This window comes from Melozone crissalis, unplaced genomic scaffold (genome assembly GCF_028551555.1).
Source record: "Melozone crissalis strain CALT ecotype California unplaced genomic scaffold, PUWL_Pcris_2 ptg000039l_1, whole genome shotgun sequence".
Taxonomy (NCBI): Eukaryota; Metazoa; Chordata; class Aves; order Passeriformes; family Passerellidae; genus Melozone; species Melozone crissalis.
This window is the reverse complement of record NW_026535817.1, coordinates 8,355,085-8,375,334: the sequence shown is the minus strand read 5'-3', so window position 1 is coordinate 8,375,334 and position 20,250 is coordinate 8,355,085. Positions and strand designations below refer to the sequence as shown.

The window sequence follows — 20,250 nt, the reverse complement described above, 5'->3', positions numbered from 1 at the left end:
CAAACTGTCATATACAAGACATTTATGTAACCTCTTGACTCTGCAACTTAACAGATGTTTATATTTTTACTTAGTCAGAAATGCACCTTCTTTAAAGATGCCAGAAGAACTAGTTTCATTCCTCAGATTCTTTATTAGATTAAGAAATTTCAAAATGTAACATTTCTTCAAACATAAACCAAGATGTAAATTAAAATTAGTTAGGAATTTACATCTTGAGGTATAGCAAGTAGATGTGAGAAGGCCTATACCACTGACACTGATGTTTGCTGAAGAATTTATGTAACCAACTCAAAGTCCATTCCTATGAATCTTCTATCCATCAAAACATGTCCTAACATCTGTCTGTAAGCAAGAACTGCCAGTGCATTTTGCAGTGCAGTATTTCTCAGGCAGAAACCCCTGACTTCACTGCTCAGCCATTCTAAACAGGCTATTGGAAATGAAAGCTGGCCAAACTGTGTGCGCTGGCTCAACAATAAAAATGTGTTGTTTTTTTTGCAGCAAGGAAAAGTCGTATCAGAAAATCACAATGTTATCAGATTCTGCCCTGGCCAAAGAGAGGAAAGAGCAAGCATCAGCCATTATGGATGAAATACACAGAAATGGTATAGCACTGAACCCAGCTTACTGCATATGCAATGTCCTCTAGCCCTCCCTAATACATTTTTTTTTTTAATCACAGAGTTTAACTCTCTTGCAGCTTTGTCTCTGGGTGTTTTGCCATAAATAATCTTGTGGGAGTATCATGCTGCCTATGGTAACTAATCCTTTTGTAGTTGCCTCTTTTCATTTGAAAGCTATTTTCAGATGAACAACTGCTGTGGAGGAATGAAGTAATCTAACAGCTGATGTACATTCTGCTAGGATAGCCTTTCAGAACATTATTTGGGGTTAATAACATGACTTCATTCCACATTAAAAGGCTATCATCTAAGAAACATAATGATCTGTACCCTCTTGGTTTGTTAGGTTCTTTTGCTGTGTTTCACTCTGCTTTTTATATAATTGATAAGAAAATTTGAAACAAATGTTCACATCTCCATTCCTCTCAGATCTCGTCTTTGTAACTAACACATTTTACTAGCATTTGGCATTCTCTCTAATGCACATTCTCTCTAATGCACAGCCACCAAATAATCTTATTTGACAGATATTTTACTTCTGTGTAGTGGCACTGATGGAAATGCAGGCACTTTTTGGAAGGTTGTTTGATTTTCTGAAAAGGTTTGTGAAGTTATGCTTCTAGCATGACACCTTAAGAAGCAATTAACTCCAGTGGGAATACAAACCTGCCTGGCTTTCATTAGGCATGTGCTGGATGCTTTTGGAGAGCCTTCCAATCCTGCTCATGAAGCCTGTTTTACTATTTACATAAAAGATCAATTTTCTAAAAGTGATAAGCACCCCTCAAGCCTAGCTGCAACCATAGAGAGCTGCAGAGAATTTATGAAAGTTATACCACTTTCATGGGATGAAATATCAAACATGGAATTCCAGTTTAGAAAATCTTTCCAGTGGGCTTTTGTTTCAAAAAATTTGTGGATGGTTTCTGCACTCACTTGATGACCACTGAGATTACATGACGGGTAGGGCAAGGGACTTAAGAATTTTTAGAACACGAAGCTACTTGCCTGGTCCTACCCCTTCTGATATTTCCAGAGGTTTTTTCCTGAGGTTTCTATTCCTAAACAAATACCTCTTTCCTGTTTCAATTCTCCACTGAACATGCACTCAAATCTGAAAGCCAGTCTGTCCTTCCAGATTTCATTACAACCCCTTTTTTTTTGGTATTGTAAACCCAAGCACTACATGTGCCTGAAATAGCCTGTAAGCTCTTCAGGGCAAAAGGAAAAAAAAGTCTTTCATATGTTTGTTTGGAACCAGGCATTTCACATGGTAAATGTTGCTACTATTCATAGCAATATTAATAAATGTAGCATACAGCCCTTGAAATCATTGGTGTATTTGGATAATCTGTGCTGATGCTTAACATTTGCCTCACATAATCTTCCCTTTTATTATTTACATATTATCAGATTTGCTGTCAAGATTCATACTCATAGTTATGGCAGCTTATCCTGCAAGATATGCTGTGATATGTGGCCACTGAAGGCAATTCTAACTCTTAGTAAAATGCTATTTTTACCTCTTCTTCGGGTGCTTGAGATATTTATATGCTAACAGAAAATGAAAGTCCATGAATTGGGTGTGATAAGAGAACTGTACAAGTTCAGTGAAGCCAGATAGAAAAGGGAAGGATAACCAAAGCTGTGGTGACACAAAATATAAGCCAGTTTTTTGGGACCAAATCTGAACAAGCCTTGGAAAAACCAAGGAGAAATACAGCATTTAATTGACTAGATTCAGCTTAACTAATTTTTGACATTTTGTCTTGCTCTGAATTGTTAATTCAATGAGCTTAATTTGAGATCTAGAAGGTGAACTGCTGTGTCTCTGGGCTTGGAATCACTATTCCTAATGACAGTCCTGCAGCTGGTGATCACATCAACACTAAATGTACAGCTCCAGCCAGTCTCCCAGGCCTGTGAAACTCTCCACTGACAGCACAGGCACACAATAACAGAAGGCTCTGTACCATAAAGCCTAGCGCCTCGGAATGGTGTAAGCGTTCCTACCCCACTTTTATTTCAGACCCTTTTTATTATAACACTTTCAGGTAAACTGTGACTCTCCACCTCCTTGTTAAAAGACATTCGTAGCAGAAACAGTTGGTGGTAGACTCCAAAACCAGCCAAGATTTTTGCCAGTGTCTGAGATCACCACTCTCTGGGCAAGACTGGTGAAGACTGAAAGTCCACCTCTGCTGTTGGCTTGTGGGACATGACCTATTTTTTTAGAGAAAGTGGACACACCATAAAATGCTGTAAGAATAGACACCAACTGTAAACCTTCTTACAGTCTCAAAGAGAAACTGCATGAGTAAATCAGTGGGTGCATACAGCGACTTCCTCAAGCCCAGGGTTTGTCACTGGCAGACTTGGACCAATAAGAACATTTCTAAGACTACTTGGATGCACATACATACATATGTTTAAGGAAGCCCTTGGAGTTCACCACTTAAATCCCACATGGAGTTCTATACTACTTCTTAAATGCTTTCTTCAGTATCCATGTGATTAACTGTCTTTCCTGATAGAGTTAAGAGACCTTATTTCTGATACTACAACAAACACACTTTCTAATATTTGTCATTAAAGTTTATAGGCCAGATTAAGGCATTTAGAAGATTGTAAACTGAAGGATTAAAGGAATATTAGGTAATGAATGCAGGAGGGACTATATAAATCATATTTAAATACAATCTGCTGTGATTTTAAGCACAGGACGAGAAGGACTTGGCAGGAGCAAATTAAAGAAATGAAGCTAAAAGGTTAAGATTAAGATTAAACTATGAATTAAACTTTCAATATTATTTTTCAATGTCCATCTAAGACATTAATGTTCTCTTTCCATCACCCCCTAAATGTCCTCCTTCTCTCATTCTCTATCACCTTATCTGCACTGACACTGAAACTATCCCTAGACACATCATAAAGCTAGACAGATGATTAGATTTTAGTTGGCCAGGAATTCAAATGAACTTTACACTTATGATTTTGGGATGCTGCCTGGATACACAAGAGTACACAACTGTGGGTTACAAAGTAGCTTGGAGCCTTCAGTTAACATTAACAAGAACAGTGTGTATGTAAGGGAACAGCAAGGCCCAAAATAGATAACACCCAGAGTGTCCCAGAAGAATCCCAAGTGCTTTGGACAGAGCTCTGCAGCTGCCTTGGCTCCCTGGTCTCTGAGGATGTTCAAGCTCCCCATTCTGTGTACAAACAAAAGCTTTTCTATGTCAAAGTGTTGCTGAATTGTGGGGTCAATTTCTTTCTTCTTGCTAATATAAAACCATCCAGCAGTCTCTACCCCTGCAGTCATTTTGAGAAACGATAAAATCAAAATATGACTTAAGGTCTAAATTTCAGGCCATGAGCCAATAACCAGTACAGTTATCTCCATGTCAGAGCCAAAATCCCACCACTATCAGCCACTGATAGGGATACACTGGGCAAGCTGAGTCATTTTCTCCCATGTTAAGAACACTCTGTTTTGTAACTAGCTCTTAAACAACAGGAGGTTGTTAGGATTCTTTGCACACACTATTTTAAAGCAGAAGTGCACAGTCCAGCTCATGATCCACTTAACTTGCTCTCGTTCCACTGAAATCCACTGCAAGCATTCAGTTGAAATTGGTATGGACAGAAATGGATCAACAGGGGTGCACTCCAGGGCCCATCTACTTGTTTGATTTACTATGTGGAAAACTCGTCCATCCAGCTTCAGCTAAATATTTAATATATCTGTCTCCATTAAGTTTTCCTAAATGTCAGCACATCACATTGTTTTTCCAACATAAAGTTACTAGGAGACACATGCCAGGCTGAACATGCCATTTACTAAAAACAAAACCCTTCATATGCAATATTGACTTTGGCATTAGGCACCTTCTGCAGCTAATTAATTTGTAATGTTAATTTCAAACTCACCCTCCTGTCTGCTTACTCTGCTAACAGGATACGTATTATGTATAACGCGTCCTCATTTCATTTTAATGCATTAAAATACATGTCAAAGTTCAGAATTTTAAATCCTGAAGACCATAAGAATATGTGAAACATAGAATGCCATTATTGTTATATTTCTTAAATTCTGCAATGCTCTAAGCAAAAATTAATAAATAGAAAATAGTTTATTCAGCATTTAGGTTTCTGTGTTCTAATGCTGAAGTTTTGTCTCTAGGTTGAGGACATTCAGTGAGAGTTCAGTCACTAAGCAATAGCTTGCTCAGTGCCACCGGCGTCCCAGCTTCCAGAGCACCATCATGAACATGACCATAGGAATTCTGACATTCAGAATTCTCTGTTTACAGTCCTGATTGATCTCCCCTTACCTTGCTTATGCATCTTCCTTTTCAAATTCCACAGGATGTGAATAAAGACATAGAAGAAATTTTTCCCAAGTAGTGAATAAAGAAATATGCATCCAGTATTTCAGTTTTCCCTTAAAGAGAATAAAACCCAAAAGGTCCTAAATGAATCAATTTCTAGAAGTATGTTGTAATTCTTTGTTAGGACTCATTTTCCACACCTTGAGCTTTATTTTGAAAGTCAGTCTAAAAATAGCATTTAATAGAAACTGGTGGGTGTGTTTAAAGGGGATTATCTCTTATCTATCCAATGCAGGACACAGAAAGTTAACTGTAGGTTTAATGTGGGAACTTGGGATCAGAAGGAATTTTGTTCCCAGTTTTAGCAGAAGCCTGTTTTTGCTAGCCTGCTATTAATATAATGTGTAGGACACTATAGACCTGATCTAACTTGGAGCTTGAGATGCTTATCATCTTTTAGAATACAGGTTTGTGGTGTTCAATAATCTCCTCCAAAGTTTGGGAAGAAGGCTTAATTTCACTAACACCATGTGACACTGTGCTATGTGTTAACTAAATATGCATGAGGAAGTTGCTGGATTTCAGGTGCAGAGCATGGAATATCAGACACTTGAGACAAACAGGGGTTTGTACTTACCCATGGCATTGCAGTCTCACCCACCCTGAACCTTGGGAAAAAGGTCAGCACGCCCAGAGATATCATGGTGGAGGAGCTGTCGACGCTCAGCAACAGAGGGGCCAGGCTCTTCAAGCGCCGCCAGCGGAGATCTGACAAGTACACATATGAAAATTATCATTACGTGGCAAGCAAGCCTAGAAATGTGAGTATTTTCTAATGGCTTCTTGGTGATTCTACATCAGATTCCTTTGGTGCTCATGATATGCATTGTGTGTGATTTACTTGTAGTTTCAGGAAAAATAAAAGCAAAATCCTAGAATGAGGCTAAGAAGAAATGCCGCAACTGTATTTTATTAAATGAGATCCTATAGACATGAAAATAAATTTAAATTTATTTTCATATGGTATGGCTATTTCCAATGTCTTTGATCACTTGCTCAACAGAAGCTAAATTACACTGGGATAAAATGAGATCCAGTTTGGGCTTTGATTAATCTGCCTTTTTAAAATAAATCGGCACAAAAGAAATCCCATATAAAAAATCTGAACAACTCCACTGAGCACCCAAGGCTATTATTAAACACTATCATTTAAAAGCCCATCTATTAAACACTATCATTAAAAGCCCATCTATATCTAATACTATTGAGTATTAGAAGCTACACAGATAAATTCTAAGCACACCATCAATCTTGTCAGAATGCTGTATGCAATTCCATGATTTTGCTACAGTCTGACAGATCCTTTTCCCTCTAGTCCATTTTTTCCCCCAAAACCACAGAGTACAATTGGTTTACAGTCAGTATGACATTCCAACACATGAAAAAACGATGCCTCTGGCTCCTGTTCCCTCCCCTAAGTGTCTATTTAGCACCGCTGGTGGTGTCTGCATCATCTTTAGGGTTCTGCCTGCCAAAGTTAATCTTTTTAACATACTTCAGGATGACTAGAAAACATTCTGCCTTGATCTTTTTTTGTTGTTACTTCAAGTTTAAACAAGTATTATTTGTTTGCTTTCCTATTCAAGAAATTCTTACTCTAAACCAGTCTATATTTAAATTGCTTTTAGCCTATGTGTCACGGTTAAAATAAGATGCTGACTTCTTATGAGACTCTAATTCTATATTTATGCAACAATGATTAAGCCTTCAGATGTTTCCTTAGAACTGATATCCCAATAGGAGGGTGGAAAATAACAGCATATCATGAATCTCCAGAAAGTGACCTGCACTGAAGTTGTTATTTCTACTACAAATAAAGGAAAAGACAATCCCAAACAAAAGCAGTGCAACAAATGCAGCAAATTTTCAAATGATATGGGAAGAGATGCTTTGAAGAATCAAAGGGCTCAAACTTGCCAAATTTCTTGACCCTTTGGGTTGCATGGGGGCTCTGTCTGGCACAGAACAGCTTCTAGTGTCTAGTGACCAAAAAATGCTCATTTTTGGTTACTTGGACAATGTAAGTGTGAAGGGAATACCCTACCAGACAGCAGCACAGCGTGCTTTAGTATTGTGCACGCTGGCAATCAGATCTGGGCTGGAAATCAGAGCACTGGTGCAGCCTCCCAGAGAATGCCCTGCCTGAAGTGTTATTTCTTCCTGCCTGAACGCAGCGTGGAGAGCCCGTGCAGAGTGTCAGAATGGACGGCCTCAGTGTGGAAGGAATGCCCCAGCACGCCCCAATGACACCTCCCAACACACCTGACCCCCGGAGCCCTCCTCACCCTGACAACATCGCCCCAGGTAACGCTGCACACACCGACTGCACTCAGCCCCACTGCACAGCAAAGACATGACCATTGAGGCAGTACCTTCAATTAGAAGATAATGGACTAATATTAAAATACACACATTTGAGTCAGATAACTAATCAGAACTTCTCCCAGAAATGCTGGGATGCTCCTAGTTGCTTGTGTTCATTTTTAAAAGATTTGATACACCTTTTGTACTACTTCTCTCTAAACTGAAAACATAACAATATCAAGAGAGGCTGCTCCTGTATGTACAGGTCTTAAAAACACTGAGAAAGAGATCCTTTGATTTAAAACCACATTAATATATTGATTTTCCTTTGTCAAACCATTGTTTCCAACATGCAACACCCTGCTCAACAGTCAGCAAGCTATCCATTGTAGCTTAATTATCCATAAATGTAAATCTGAAGCCACTAAATTTTGCTGGAACCCTTTAGAGAGGAGTAACTTTGAAAGGAATTTGCCTCTGGCAGCATAAACTGTTCTTTTTTAAATCCTTAACTGTGAGGGTACTGTTGGCTTTATTTAAAGGAGTGAGTTACAAGAAGGCCTTATTTTGTATTCTTTTAAGACTAGAGAAGGCTAATTTGTTTTAATTAATTTATTCAGTGATATAGCCCTTCTTCCTGTTTATGAATTATCCATGAGCAGACCATGGTTTTTACAAATTCATTCTTTGTTCAGAATTACTCAATGCATGTTTTGTGCAGACCTTTTCCAGTCCATGTAAACTAGGTCAGTCCTGCTCTGCTGGTGTCTGCTGAGGCTCTGTGCATCCTTTGGCCAAACACAATGCAAACAGAGGTAATTTCCATTGCTAAGACATGATAGAAATCTTCAAGCCTTTCTTTAGGCAAAAAAGGTCTGGTCAGAGTAGGTATTAAGCCATGGGGAGGTTTAAGCTTATAGAATGAAACAGCATTCATTTAGAGACCTAGATGTAGATGTACTTGTGGAAAATTTCACTCAAAGAGGTAGAATTATCTTACTTCTAATCAACAGTCTGCTTTTAAAATCTTTTTGTTAATTTAGCCTAAGGACTCTCCGGTTTCAAACAAATGCTTACAATAGAAGCAAATTTATAAAAAAGACCAAAATAAACTCAGCCTCAAAAGAAGTTGGAATACTTTGGAGGAATTATCTGTCTAAAAAGCTACAAATTTGCCCTGCCTGGTCTCTATTTCTGTGTGGCTCCAGCCTGGTGACTTGGCCCAACTGTTCATTTTAACTCACTGAGAAGTTCTGCTGTGTTAGTTCCTGCTTGCACAGGATGGTGCAAGAAAGCAGAAAACACAAAGAATCATTATAATCATTTTACCTTGACCACATTGCAGGATATTCTGGACCACTGAAAGAAATTCCTCCTGAAAAGTTCAACACTACAGCTGTGCCAAAGTATTACCAGTCTCCCTGGATAGAAGCCATTAGAGATGATCCAGAACTACTGGAAGCTTTATATCCTAAACTTTTTGCACCTGAAGCAAAGCCAGAACTGCCTGACTACAGGAGCTTTAACAGGTAATCCTAAATGAACATGGAATTTTACTGACCAGAGGAAAATTACTATGAAATAAAATATTTTCACCAGCTTTAAAAACCCTACCAGCCATGTTTGCAAGTGTATGCATGAACATGAACACACACAGAGATTGCAAGTGGTAAACAAGAGCATTAAGGAGCAAATTAGTCTATCTCTAAAGTATGGGCCCAAATTCAAACTCTAGAACTAGGAACAGAAGATAAATTGCTAAAAATATTGAAAGAAAGAAAGTATCAGAATCCAGTGCCCAGAGAAGCTGGGGATGCCCATTGCTGGAGGTGTTCAAGGCCAGGCTGCATGGAGCTCTCAGCAACCTGGTCTAGGGAAAGGTCCCCCTGCCCATGACAGGTGGGTTGGAACTAAATCATCTTTAAGGGCCCTTCCAACCCAAACCACTCTATGATTCTGTGATTCAGTGTACTCAATAAATGGGAAATATGAGCTTCAAATTCCTTTCAGGGTGCCTGTTGTTGACTTCAGTAAGCATAGTATTGTCAGATGTCTCAGTCAGAACTTTGTTTCTAAGTTGTCTAATGCAAAGTACTCTTCTTCTATTTCTTTTTTTAATACAACTCACATGGCTTTATCTTAGGCAACGATGGTGCAATGAACTTTATCCCACAACCAATCCCTCACACTAAATAACTTGAAGATTTCTCTGTTATTGCAGTATAACATTTCTTATATATGTGACAACCTTCAGCAACAAACTAACAGCTTAATCATTGTTTTACTTACAGAGTAACTAGTGTATCATGGCTTTCAGTAGAACTGGATATATGGACAACACTGGCTTTTTAAAGCTTGAAAGCAAATTCTTACTCATGCCTTTTGCTTTCTTTCATTCCATTTACACTACTTTTATTTATTGAAGTAATGGACAACCCTGCTGAGTTTCAGACAGCTGAGCCAAACCAAAACCCCTCCTGAGAAGGCCTGACAGCAATCTTTCGAAAAACAAAATTGGTCACAGCAATACATGTTGTTATTATATTGCAAGAGTTCTGTTGTCATTACATTGCAAAGGTTCCACATTGCTAGAGTTTTGTGCCTCCTTGACGTTTCTCACAGGCAGCTCCTCTAAGCACTGACTCCTCCTTCTCACAGCAGCCAGCTGACTCCAGTTCCCCTCAGCCAACCAACCCACTCTTTTATAGCACTGTTATTATCAGCTACAACTGCAGCCTGCTAAAGTCAGGCCTGCTCCTAATCCTTAATAATTAACTCTTTCTATAATTACTTTCTATATACTACCTTTATTTAATTACATTCTGTCCCCCTACAAATACAAACTTTGAGAAATATGCCACAAACATCACTTGTGTTCCTGTTGTTGATGTGGGCCCCAACTAGGAGTGCAAAGACTAAAACATTGCACATTTCAGCATCAAAATTGGCACTGCAGACACTGCATTAGCTTTGATTTCCTAGCAGCAATATACATTGCCATGTCAATAACTGAGTCTGTGTGGCACACTCTCCTCGGCAGACAAAACAGCAAATGCAAGCCAGAGAAGTGCCACAGCTGCAACATCAGAACAGTAACAGCACAGTTCATGTACTGTGCTTATTGTAACCTAAAAAAAAAAAAAAAATTTAAAAAAAAGAGCCCAAGGAAAAATGCTAAAGATACAAATGCATGGAGACAGAATCAGTTCTCCCTCTCACAAGAGGTGCTAGTCATTATTGTGAAGGACAGCATCAGACAGGGCACAGAGACTCCATTAACAGGGATATCTGTCTTGAGATGGTGTCTGATGGCTTCTTTGTGGATTTTAAGGCTGTCTCTGTGGCCCTGTGTTCTGTTAGCTGCCCTCTTCACAACACTAACTATTTGGATTTCTTTCTATGTGGAGTTTCTCTGTGTATGACACGGCAGAGTGAGGCTCAGCAGTCTGAATTTCTTGAACATATGTGCATTTTTATAAGGGAAAAGTCAATACCCTCTCTTGTAACTGCCATAAAACCCTAAAATTTGGCACATAATCCAGAACCAGACTGTGAAACTGGTAAAGTTTAAACCAAAAAATATATAAGCATCGTCCACCACAACTCTTCTTTCCATGGAAAAAAACTGATATCCAGTAGAAAAGGATGCCTGATAGCCCTAGAAAAGTTACATGCTACAGTCAGACTTATGTTTTCTAGCAGATTCAAAAAAAGTTTGAGAATTTGAAAAATTAAAATTCAAGATACTCATCTCTTGGAGAGGATTTCACAGCCATGACTTAGATGTCTACACTCCTAAAACTGCACAGGAGAGTGTTTGATGATGGGATTTAAAACAGCACACTGCCATGCCATGCTATCCCGCAGAAGAAGACTAGCTGGACTTCTGTGTCTAAATCCTATTAAGTCATTCTGTGCATCTAGGTCACAGCATCCTTGGCCTGCTTAATTGCAGTCTTGGAGAGAAAGCAAATTATAGTGTATTAAACAATTAAAGTGTGATATAATGGCACCGTTTTGTTATCAGTGAGGGGATCTATCTAGGCTTTCCATCCTGCTTAATCAACCAGCAAAGCGCCATTGTGTTTGTTCTCCTGCAGAGCCCTGCTACAGTCACCATTAGTCAGGGGGGTGTGGCTGGCAGCAAGTGTGAGCCATAGGATTCCCAAGGGAAATGGGCCTGGGATCCCTCCCGGTTCTTTCACCGGCGTCTGTTCAAGTGGCACTCAGACTTTACAAATCATTTCAGGCTCCTTTCAGCTTTCCTTGTTACACAACAAACTGGAAAAGCAGCACAACCTGAGCAGGTGGGGAGGTCTGATGTGTTGGAACTGAGGCACACATTCACAGATAAAAGCACTTCAGCACTAAACAGCATCCAGATTTTTTTCCCCACTGTCCAGCAGTGAAGAGGTGACTGTGGACCCTGCAGCAGTGCAATTTTTATAACACTAAGGAATTTTTAAAAACACATAAGGAATTCGTAGAGGTATTTTTTGGAGTCTAGGATTCATTTTAAGCTGCAGGGACCTTGCAGTGCTGGCAGATCACTAGAGGAAGAGCTGTGGCAGGGAACGTCAGGAGGGATTGTGCTGGGAGGCAGGGCTGTCTGTGAGACTGGCAGAGGTGCTCTGACAGCACAGCACTGGGCAGAGGGGAGTGGGGCTCAGAGGGGCTCTGAACACACTGTGCACACCAGGCTACTCTTTGTCCCCCTCAGAGATAAAACCAATCTGTGCTAGCAGAGAAAAGCAGCAGAACAGACCATGCCATCTGGCTTCTCTTGGAGATTCACTCCTATTAGGATTGAGGAAGCATTTGCTAGTGAAAAAATTTCTTGTCTCTTTTACCAGTACGGAAGCACCAAGTAATGAATCTGTGGGAAAGCAGCATGAATCTGCATTTGCTAAGGAGTTTATAATATTACTTAAATTAGTACCTTTATTCCATCTGCTTTCTTGGAGCTGGATAAAATGTCAAAGGTAGGATTATGAGTAACATCCAAAGCACCACATCTTACTCACATAGGACAAGCAAGTCAGACTAGTTATGCCTCTCCTACCAGACAAATTCTACTCAGCTTTCTCAATTCCCAAAGACTACTCTTTCAAAAGCACTACAGGAATTCAGTCCATCCAGACTGGGATCTGTTTTCATTGATTCGTGGATCTTGAAGTCCATTATAAAATACTAAGATCCAGAGTCTCCCAGGAATTCAAGGGATGTGATATTAGTGGGAGCTGGGTGCTTAGCCAGTTCCTTAGCACCCAAATACCTCTGTGAAATTAGCATTAGCTCTTGCACTAAGATCCCATGAAGCTCTGAGCACTTTGCAGGGTCAGATTCTTTCCTCCTACATCTCATTTTTTTTGCAGAATTAATGATAAACAAAATGTTCTATGAATGATGATCCCATTTTAAAATGTGAAACTCATTTTTTTTGTGATAATGTAACCAGAGGTGCTAATCTAATGCAGTTAAAACATTTCTTCAGACTTTCCCAAATCATTAGCTGCAAGCAGTCTCCTATGTTGAGACAATATAATATTCAATATGAAAGACTAAGGGTAAAAAATGAAAAAGAATTCCTGTTAAAATGACAGGTAAAACAAACATGATTGTATCTGCTATTCTTAAATCAAGCACCTACTTTTTAGGAATATGCAAAGTGAATATTAAACAATCTGTTACACTTCCTGGCACTATTTCCTATGGCTCTGAACCAGCATTTCCGCCCTTATGAGCAATGACTACTGGAATTTTTTAGGCATGAGATTTAGGCTTCTATACAATGAATCAGAGCTCAAGTAGCACAGCTGATGTGCACACAACAGAGGTCATTACAACACCAGGTTGTCAGACAAGTTATTGCTCACAAGACCATATTTACTGCTGTTGTAAAGGAAAATCAACATCTCTTAGCCAATTACTGTACTCTCCTTTCTGTCAATTGTCATGTGCCCCTGCCTATAAGGCAGGAATGCAAAATTCTCTGAGGCCAGACTTTGTATAGCAGCTATGGGGGGGAGGGGGGGGGGGGTATTTTGCCACAAAAGATACTTGAATTTCCAAGGAAAGCCCTCCTGTTTCTGTTACATACAGGAATATGCTCTATATAAAACCCATAAATACTACAAAGAGGATGTTTTAAACAACAGAATTATTTTGCAAATTATAAAACTATTACAATTCTGTTTATTTTGATTACCCTTTTAATATACACATCAGTGATAATTAACCATCACAACAATGTGAGAATGTGTATCATAATTAGGGCAGCAATTACAGCAATATTTATTATCCGGTGAGATGTAGATCCCTACATTCACTCTGTGCCAATTACCAAGCAATTATTTCAATCGGTATCACACAGGATCCAGGTTGACACTGTGACCTAGAAGACAGCTCCACAAGAAAAACTTGATACCAGAGGCTCGATATCAACTTTGGATAAACAATTTCCTTTGACCTCAAAAGAGTTTAATGCCTGGACTGGCTGCTGCTGCTGCAACATCTTGTCTTATCATCATTTGAGACACATTTTTAGAGCTTAATCTAAAGCAGTGTTCTTCTCTCAGTGAGGATGCATGCCCAGAGCTTGCATGATTTTTTATATCTCCCAGGATTGATGCTTTGGAGTTAACACCATCCCCTTCAACAAATGCTGCTCGTACCAAAATGCAGTGAATCATCCATGTAATGAGAGAGCAGTACCATTTCTTTCATGTCACAAATTCATTTTTCTGAACTAATCTCTTCTTTTGTGCACGTACTTCATTCTTAGTACAAAACTTAGGGGGTTTATCCTGCTGAAAATCTTGAACAGATCTTCAAATGATCTATTTTAGTTTCTGTTGGTATTAATTTCTCTGGGCTTCTGCTAAAATACCTAGAGCCACTGGAAGTATATTCCGTCAGATCTGCTGTTCTGTACCACACACCAAATATACTAAGGCTGGTGAAATTCCATTTCAACAAAAATTCATTTTCCCATAAGCATGCTATAACATGTTTGGTTTTTGCAGAAACCAGGTTCTCCTGTGCAATTTAAAAATCTGACACTCTTCACTGGCTAGAATATATCCCAGCAAAGCTGTGCAGCTGATCAAAATGCAGAGCACATACCATAGTCTGTTTGTTTGTCCAAAGGAGGCTGGAAGAAGTGACAGGAAAACTCAAGGGGTTTTTTTCAGTCTGAAACCTGTATATACAGAAGATCAGGGGAGGTATTTGGAAATACTGTTGTTATAAAGTATTTGCAAATGCATGTAACAGTCAACTCCAGTTTAGTATTCCTTATATTCCAGTTTCTCAGGCTTACTGCCTGGGGGGAAATCTACATTCAAATAACATGAAAAATACTGGTTGAACAGTGTTTCAATGTTTAGTTACATAAACATTTTCTTCAGAAACAAAGCTGGTGTATCAAGTCCTCACCCATCCCCACCTTTCCAGAGCCTGTTGTCTTTGGCTGTTCCTTTCTGCTTCACTCATTAAGCTCCACTCCTCTTCACTTGTATTGCTACAATTGTTCGAGCATACTGATATAAACTAGATTGCTGAAATAATTTGGATTTTGAAGTGCTCCTCTGTTTTGAAGGGTATTTGTTTAACCCAGATGACAGAAGTGACCCAAGTTTACAGCACAACCCACATACATTCTAACTGGTACAACACTATGGTGCTGAAACACAGTGTAGTGGGAGGAACAAGCAGCTGAGGAGAGGAGAAAATGGGGTGAGAAGTTTCTGAACTAATTACTTGCTAGAGAGAATGTGTTGAGCTACAGTTTCAGACTTATCAACTTATCACCAACAAAATAAGTTTAGTAACTGTGACTCACCAAATACTTGGTTTTCTTGTAACGTCTTTTTCTCTTGGCTTTTCCATCCGTTTGAATTTTTGAAAAGGCTGCAAGCTCTATCTAAGGGGAAATTAATCAGATCTTAAAGAGAATTTTCCAGAAAAACAAACAGAATGGTTTTTTTTTTTTCCAAAGCTTGAGAATGTAAACAAGAAACTGGAACAAAAATTTGTTCTTTTCAGCTTCTGGGAGGGAAAGAAAACAAGTATTTTTAAAATCACATTTAACTTTTATTTCTTTGATATCTACAGAGTTGCCACTCCCTTTGGTGGTTTTGAGAGAGCATCAAAGCTGGTTAAATTCAAGGTACCAGATTATAATATGCTGATGCTAAACGATCCCAGATTCATGATCCTTGCAAACCCTCTTGCTGCCAGAAGATCCTTCAACAGGACTCCCAAAGGATGGACATCGGAGAATATCCCAGTCGTGTTCATTCAGCCTGCAGAATCCAACCCCGTTCCAGAAACAGAGGACCTGTGAGAGAGGCTGCACCCTACATGGTACAAAATGCTCAAAGCTGCACATCCATGTATTTTTGGTCCAAATATTACTAAAGGCTACTGACAAAATTTTTCCTTGGAAGCTGGAGTATAATTAATAATGCGGGATGCAGCGGCTCCTTTCTGGCACCCGGTTTCATCTGTAAACATGAGCTAAATAAAGTAACTTGGAAAATATGACAGTGATGTTTTCTATTTGTGTTTACATGTTCTTCTTTTACTTTCTGAAACATTTGTATGTCATTTAAGAGCAGGTGTATCACAAAAAAAGAAGTGACACTACTCTCAAGGGATTTGAAATGTACAGTAATTTAGGGAAAACAGCCAAGCAAACTCTGCACTCAATGCACCCCAAGTCCCGCTTGCTGTAGATAAACTCTAACAATTCAACCTTCCCAAAACCTGCCTTTGGCCCAAGGTAAGAATTGTGCTATTACTTCAGTGACAGCAGGTTCAGACCATTTTCCTCCTTTCTGACTCTTCCTCAGCAGTCATGATGCACATCAGTGCCTGTGTCACCTGGATTTGTTTACAGAAAACTCAGTAAATTTGGCAATGACAAGGATTACGTAGTGGGATGAAACAGTACAGAGCTATTTCCTGGATGTCTAGAATGTTTGTATTATTCACAACTAAAAAGGCCCAGCAATGACTGGTTATGTCAAACACACAAAAATAGTATTACCAAGCTCTGTTACCACAGATGTTTTTCTTACTAGAAGGAAGCTTCATAGACCTTTCCCTCTACATCTATACTGGGACTTAAAAGCATGAGAGAGTCCTTGCTCTTGATATACTGACAGGCTCTGATATTTTATAAATATCAGTAGACGTGTTTTGCAAATGTCATTTCAAAGCAGGTAGCAGGCAAAGAAAATTTTGCCATCCATTTCCTTACATTTACTCTGTCACACAATTGTCACAAATAAATGTACAGGTGCTGAACAAATTTAGGAAATAAAGAAATAAATTTTTAAAAAATTCCACCTCATTGACTGAGAACAAGTTCCTAGCAAGGGATTAGTTTGGGGATCTTAACTGTGCTTATTGTACAACCATTAAATGGACAATGACAAAAATACAAATTCTTCAAAGTTAAAGATGCAAGACTAAATAAAAAAAACTATGGTGAGGTGTAATGCAAACAAGTTCTGGAGGAATTAGCATTTTATGAGCATTCATAAAATGAAGACAAATATGAGAAAACTGGTTCATAGCACACACACAGTGAGAACTGTGAAGAGGGGATACATCATTTTTACTGCATTCTCTGTAAAAACAACCTGTACATGCAGAGTGTGCCACCTTGCTTCTTACACAGCACGCATAATGGCAATCCGTGGATCCAGTGGAGCAGAACGGGCTCAGGAGGCTTCAGATGTCTGAGAGGTGCTGAGCCTGCTGCGGACACTTTCAGCTGATGGTCTGAACAACTGAAAGCACCGGCAGTCCTTACGTTCTGTCCGACACTTCTCAGAGAAGCTGTGTCCAGGCAAAACCGAGAGCTCTGATTCCCCTCTCAGCTCAGTCAGTAGCTGCAGAGCAGGAGCCCTGTGCCTCCTGTGCCCAGCTCTGGCAGCAGAGAGCCACAAGCACAGCAGCCCATCGCAGGGGCCATGGGCTCCGTGGAAGCCCCGCTGGCTGGGAGGAGTCCGCAGCCACACGGTTCAACCTCCCCGCCCCGAGGGGCTCGGCCAAAGCACCTGCTGGGAACAGACACCTCTGAACTCCTGAGCTGCGCTGGGAAGGGTTTGGGAGAGTGTTAACTGTGCAACGTGCTAAGCATTCAACAGCACGCGGGAGCCAGTGCCAGTGTCCAGGAATGTTCCCTGGCTGCATCAGCCTGCGTGGAGCCTCATTGTGCAAGTCCCACTGCAATAAACAAACCCCTCTGCCAAAATCCAACTTGTTTGCCGCAAAGGAACATCTCTTGGTAAGACTGGGAGTTCAGAAGTCCGCTGTTACCTTCGCTGGGTTTTAGGGCTTGCATTTATTTTTTTAGACTGTTATATTGCACTTGAAGTATATCCTATAACTAAAGGAAAGCTGCAGGGGGGCTCCTAAAGGCTTCTTTTAGCTGTAACAAATACAGCTGCAAGGACAGATTGAATGGGAAAATACACAAGTAACAGATTTACACAAACAGAAGCAAGCACAAGTTTATAAATATTTCAGGAAATGTGCATTCAACATCATGTGCATTAAATCACAAGACTTGTATTTGCTTCAAAAAGAGAAAGGCACTGAAGGGAATGGTGAGAAGTCAGAAGTATGGTGAGAATAAATATATGATAAAAATGCCTAAAAGTCTTAGTTCCCAAAGGCTTTTTTTGGTCTCATTTTTATTTACAATAAGATACCCATTGCAGCAGTATAAAGGGAACTCAAAACCTAATTTAAATGTTTTCACTAAAAATGTGTTGAATTGAGAAAATATATTTGCTATTTCCCAGTCTAAACAAAATACCCTATGATCACAGTAAGTAAAAAATAAATAAGAGGTGTACTTTTAAACAGCTCCATGACTATAAAGGATTTTTAAAACATACGGATCTTAAACCTTTTTTGACATGAAAAATCAGAGTCCATGGCCTGCACTGTCTGTTCTGAAGAAAAAAAAATAACAGCATGCTCCCTTCTTAGAAGTCAGAAATATGTCAGCACATCTTGGCTGCTTTCCCTCCTGTATGATCCATACAACTGACAATTGTGGAAATAAATTATTATTCTATTGTCTCAAAGTATCCCTCTGTTTAAATTAATTTAATATCATTGTCTCAATCAGAAGCAGGAAAAACACACTGGAGACAGAATTCTACTCCCAATGAAATCAAAGAAAGCTCTTGGCACTGTTCTCTGTGCAGACAGAACTTCTACATGGTATTTATTTAATCTCATATGTACTTGCAATTAGAATTCATACAATGTGTTCAGCATCAGAATGGATGTTTTGGATCACAGAGCTGGGCCTAGCTATGTAGGTAGTTTGTTTTGCATTTTTACATATGGTGAAGTGCTAACAACCCCAATCATGCCTTAGAAATACTCTGGGAAATGACATGGAAATGCAGGGGAAAATGAGCCCCTATCTAATTAGACCTCTTGAAAATTATTTTCAGACCAGACATGAATAATCTGCACTCTACCTCAGCTCTTTGATGGCCTTGCTAACCAGCACAAAATATTCTGGGCAGCAGCTAAACCAAGAGGATAAAACAGCCCTCCTGAAATACATTAAGACTGTGAAGCATAAACCCCCATATATGTTAGATTAGTATTTTTCATTGGTAGGCCCATAAATTATAAACAGACTAGACAGAAACACCAGAAGATCCCTATAAGGCTGACAAGTCACGTAGCACTGGCTCCTTCATTATTCCCAGAGGCTACACACTGTTCAAAACCAAATAAAAAGTGATCTAAATGATTTATAAATAGTGTGTTTGCCACAGAGCTGTTATGTAACTGGGTGTTAGAATATAGAGTAGAAAAAAGTTATGAAATGCTGTCAGAATACTGATACAGTCTAAGAAACAAACAAAAAAAAGCATATAAATTACTCTTACTAAAAGGAAATAAAGAAGGCACTGAAAGGGTAAAATCCTTTCAAGGAAATAATGTATTATTTTAAACAGCCTGTTGAGTAAGTGTCCAGAGCAAGGAAAAGCTACTATAGAGCTCTAACCCTTCTCCCAAAAAAAAAAAAGTTATCATGGTTTAAGAGTACAATAGAGGAGACTCAGAAGACAAAAAGACAAATAAAACTTCACTGCAAGGACACAGTAATTAAACTATCTCAACACAAATAAAGGAAGTTAGACAGAGGTCTCCACAAATGGTATGGAAAAGATGATGAGGGAACAATACACAGGAACAAACTGACTCTTAATAAAATGGTAAGGAACCAGCTTTAAAATGAACAGAATAAATATTTTTTCAAGAAATGCCTGGTTGTGGAACCTGGTGCTATAAGATTCTAGGGGTCAAAAACTATTAATAACTTCAAAATAGATAAACAACTTCATAGTGGTAACTATGCCTATTATGGATAATGGCTACTATGGGATCTGCACCTGGAACATAGGAAGTGTGTTACAAAGATCACCCCATATTTATCCCATTTCTTTCTATAAATATCATCTACTGGGCACTGTTACAGATCTGGGAAAGAGGGATATGTCAGTCCTATGAAATACTTTCTATCTCCCCAAAGCCATGTAAGGTACCATGCCAATTCTAGCACGTGCCATTAGTACTGATGTTCATTAATTTACATCAAAATATCCATTAGGAGAGCAGTGAAAGCAAAGTCAATTCCCACATGGAAATGGGGACATTTAAATGTAAACTGGGACCAGAGAGCCAGGCCTAACTTAAACCTCCCACACAGCATACGGGCACTGCAGGGAACACAAAAGCCTGACCTCAGCCACACCTTTGGCAAGAGTCCTGATCCTATACAGAGAGCTCAGGTTAGGACACAACATACAAAACTTATTCCTCAGTTTTCCCTTTAATAAAATAGAAATATTAATTCAGGCTGTATAAACCTTTCATTTTAT

The 20,250-nt window shown here is 39.2% G+C and overlaps 1 protein-coding gene across 1 annotated transcript; it reads left to right on the top strand.

The window, feature by feature from the left end:
* Positions 1 to 532: 532 nt before the first annotated feature.
* Positions 533 to 15,805, top strand: MYOZ2 (myozenin 2). Its single transcript, XM_054283873.1, has 5 exons — positions 533 to 608; positions 5,609 to 5,778; positions 7,192 to 7,321; positions 8,667 to 8,850; positions 15,437 to 15,805. The coding sequence occupies exons 1-5, from the start codon at positions 533 to 535 to the stop codon at positions 15,666 to 15,668; spliced, it is 792 nt and encodes a 263-aa protein (XP_054139848.1). The 3' UTR covers positions 15,669 to 15,805.
* The last annotated feature ends 4,445 nt before the right edge of the window (positions 15,806 to 20,250 follow it).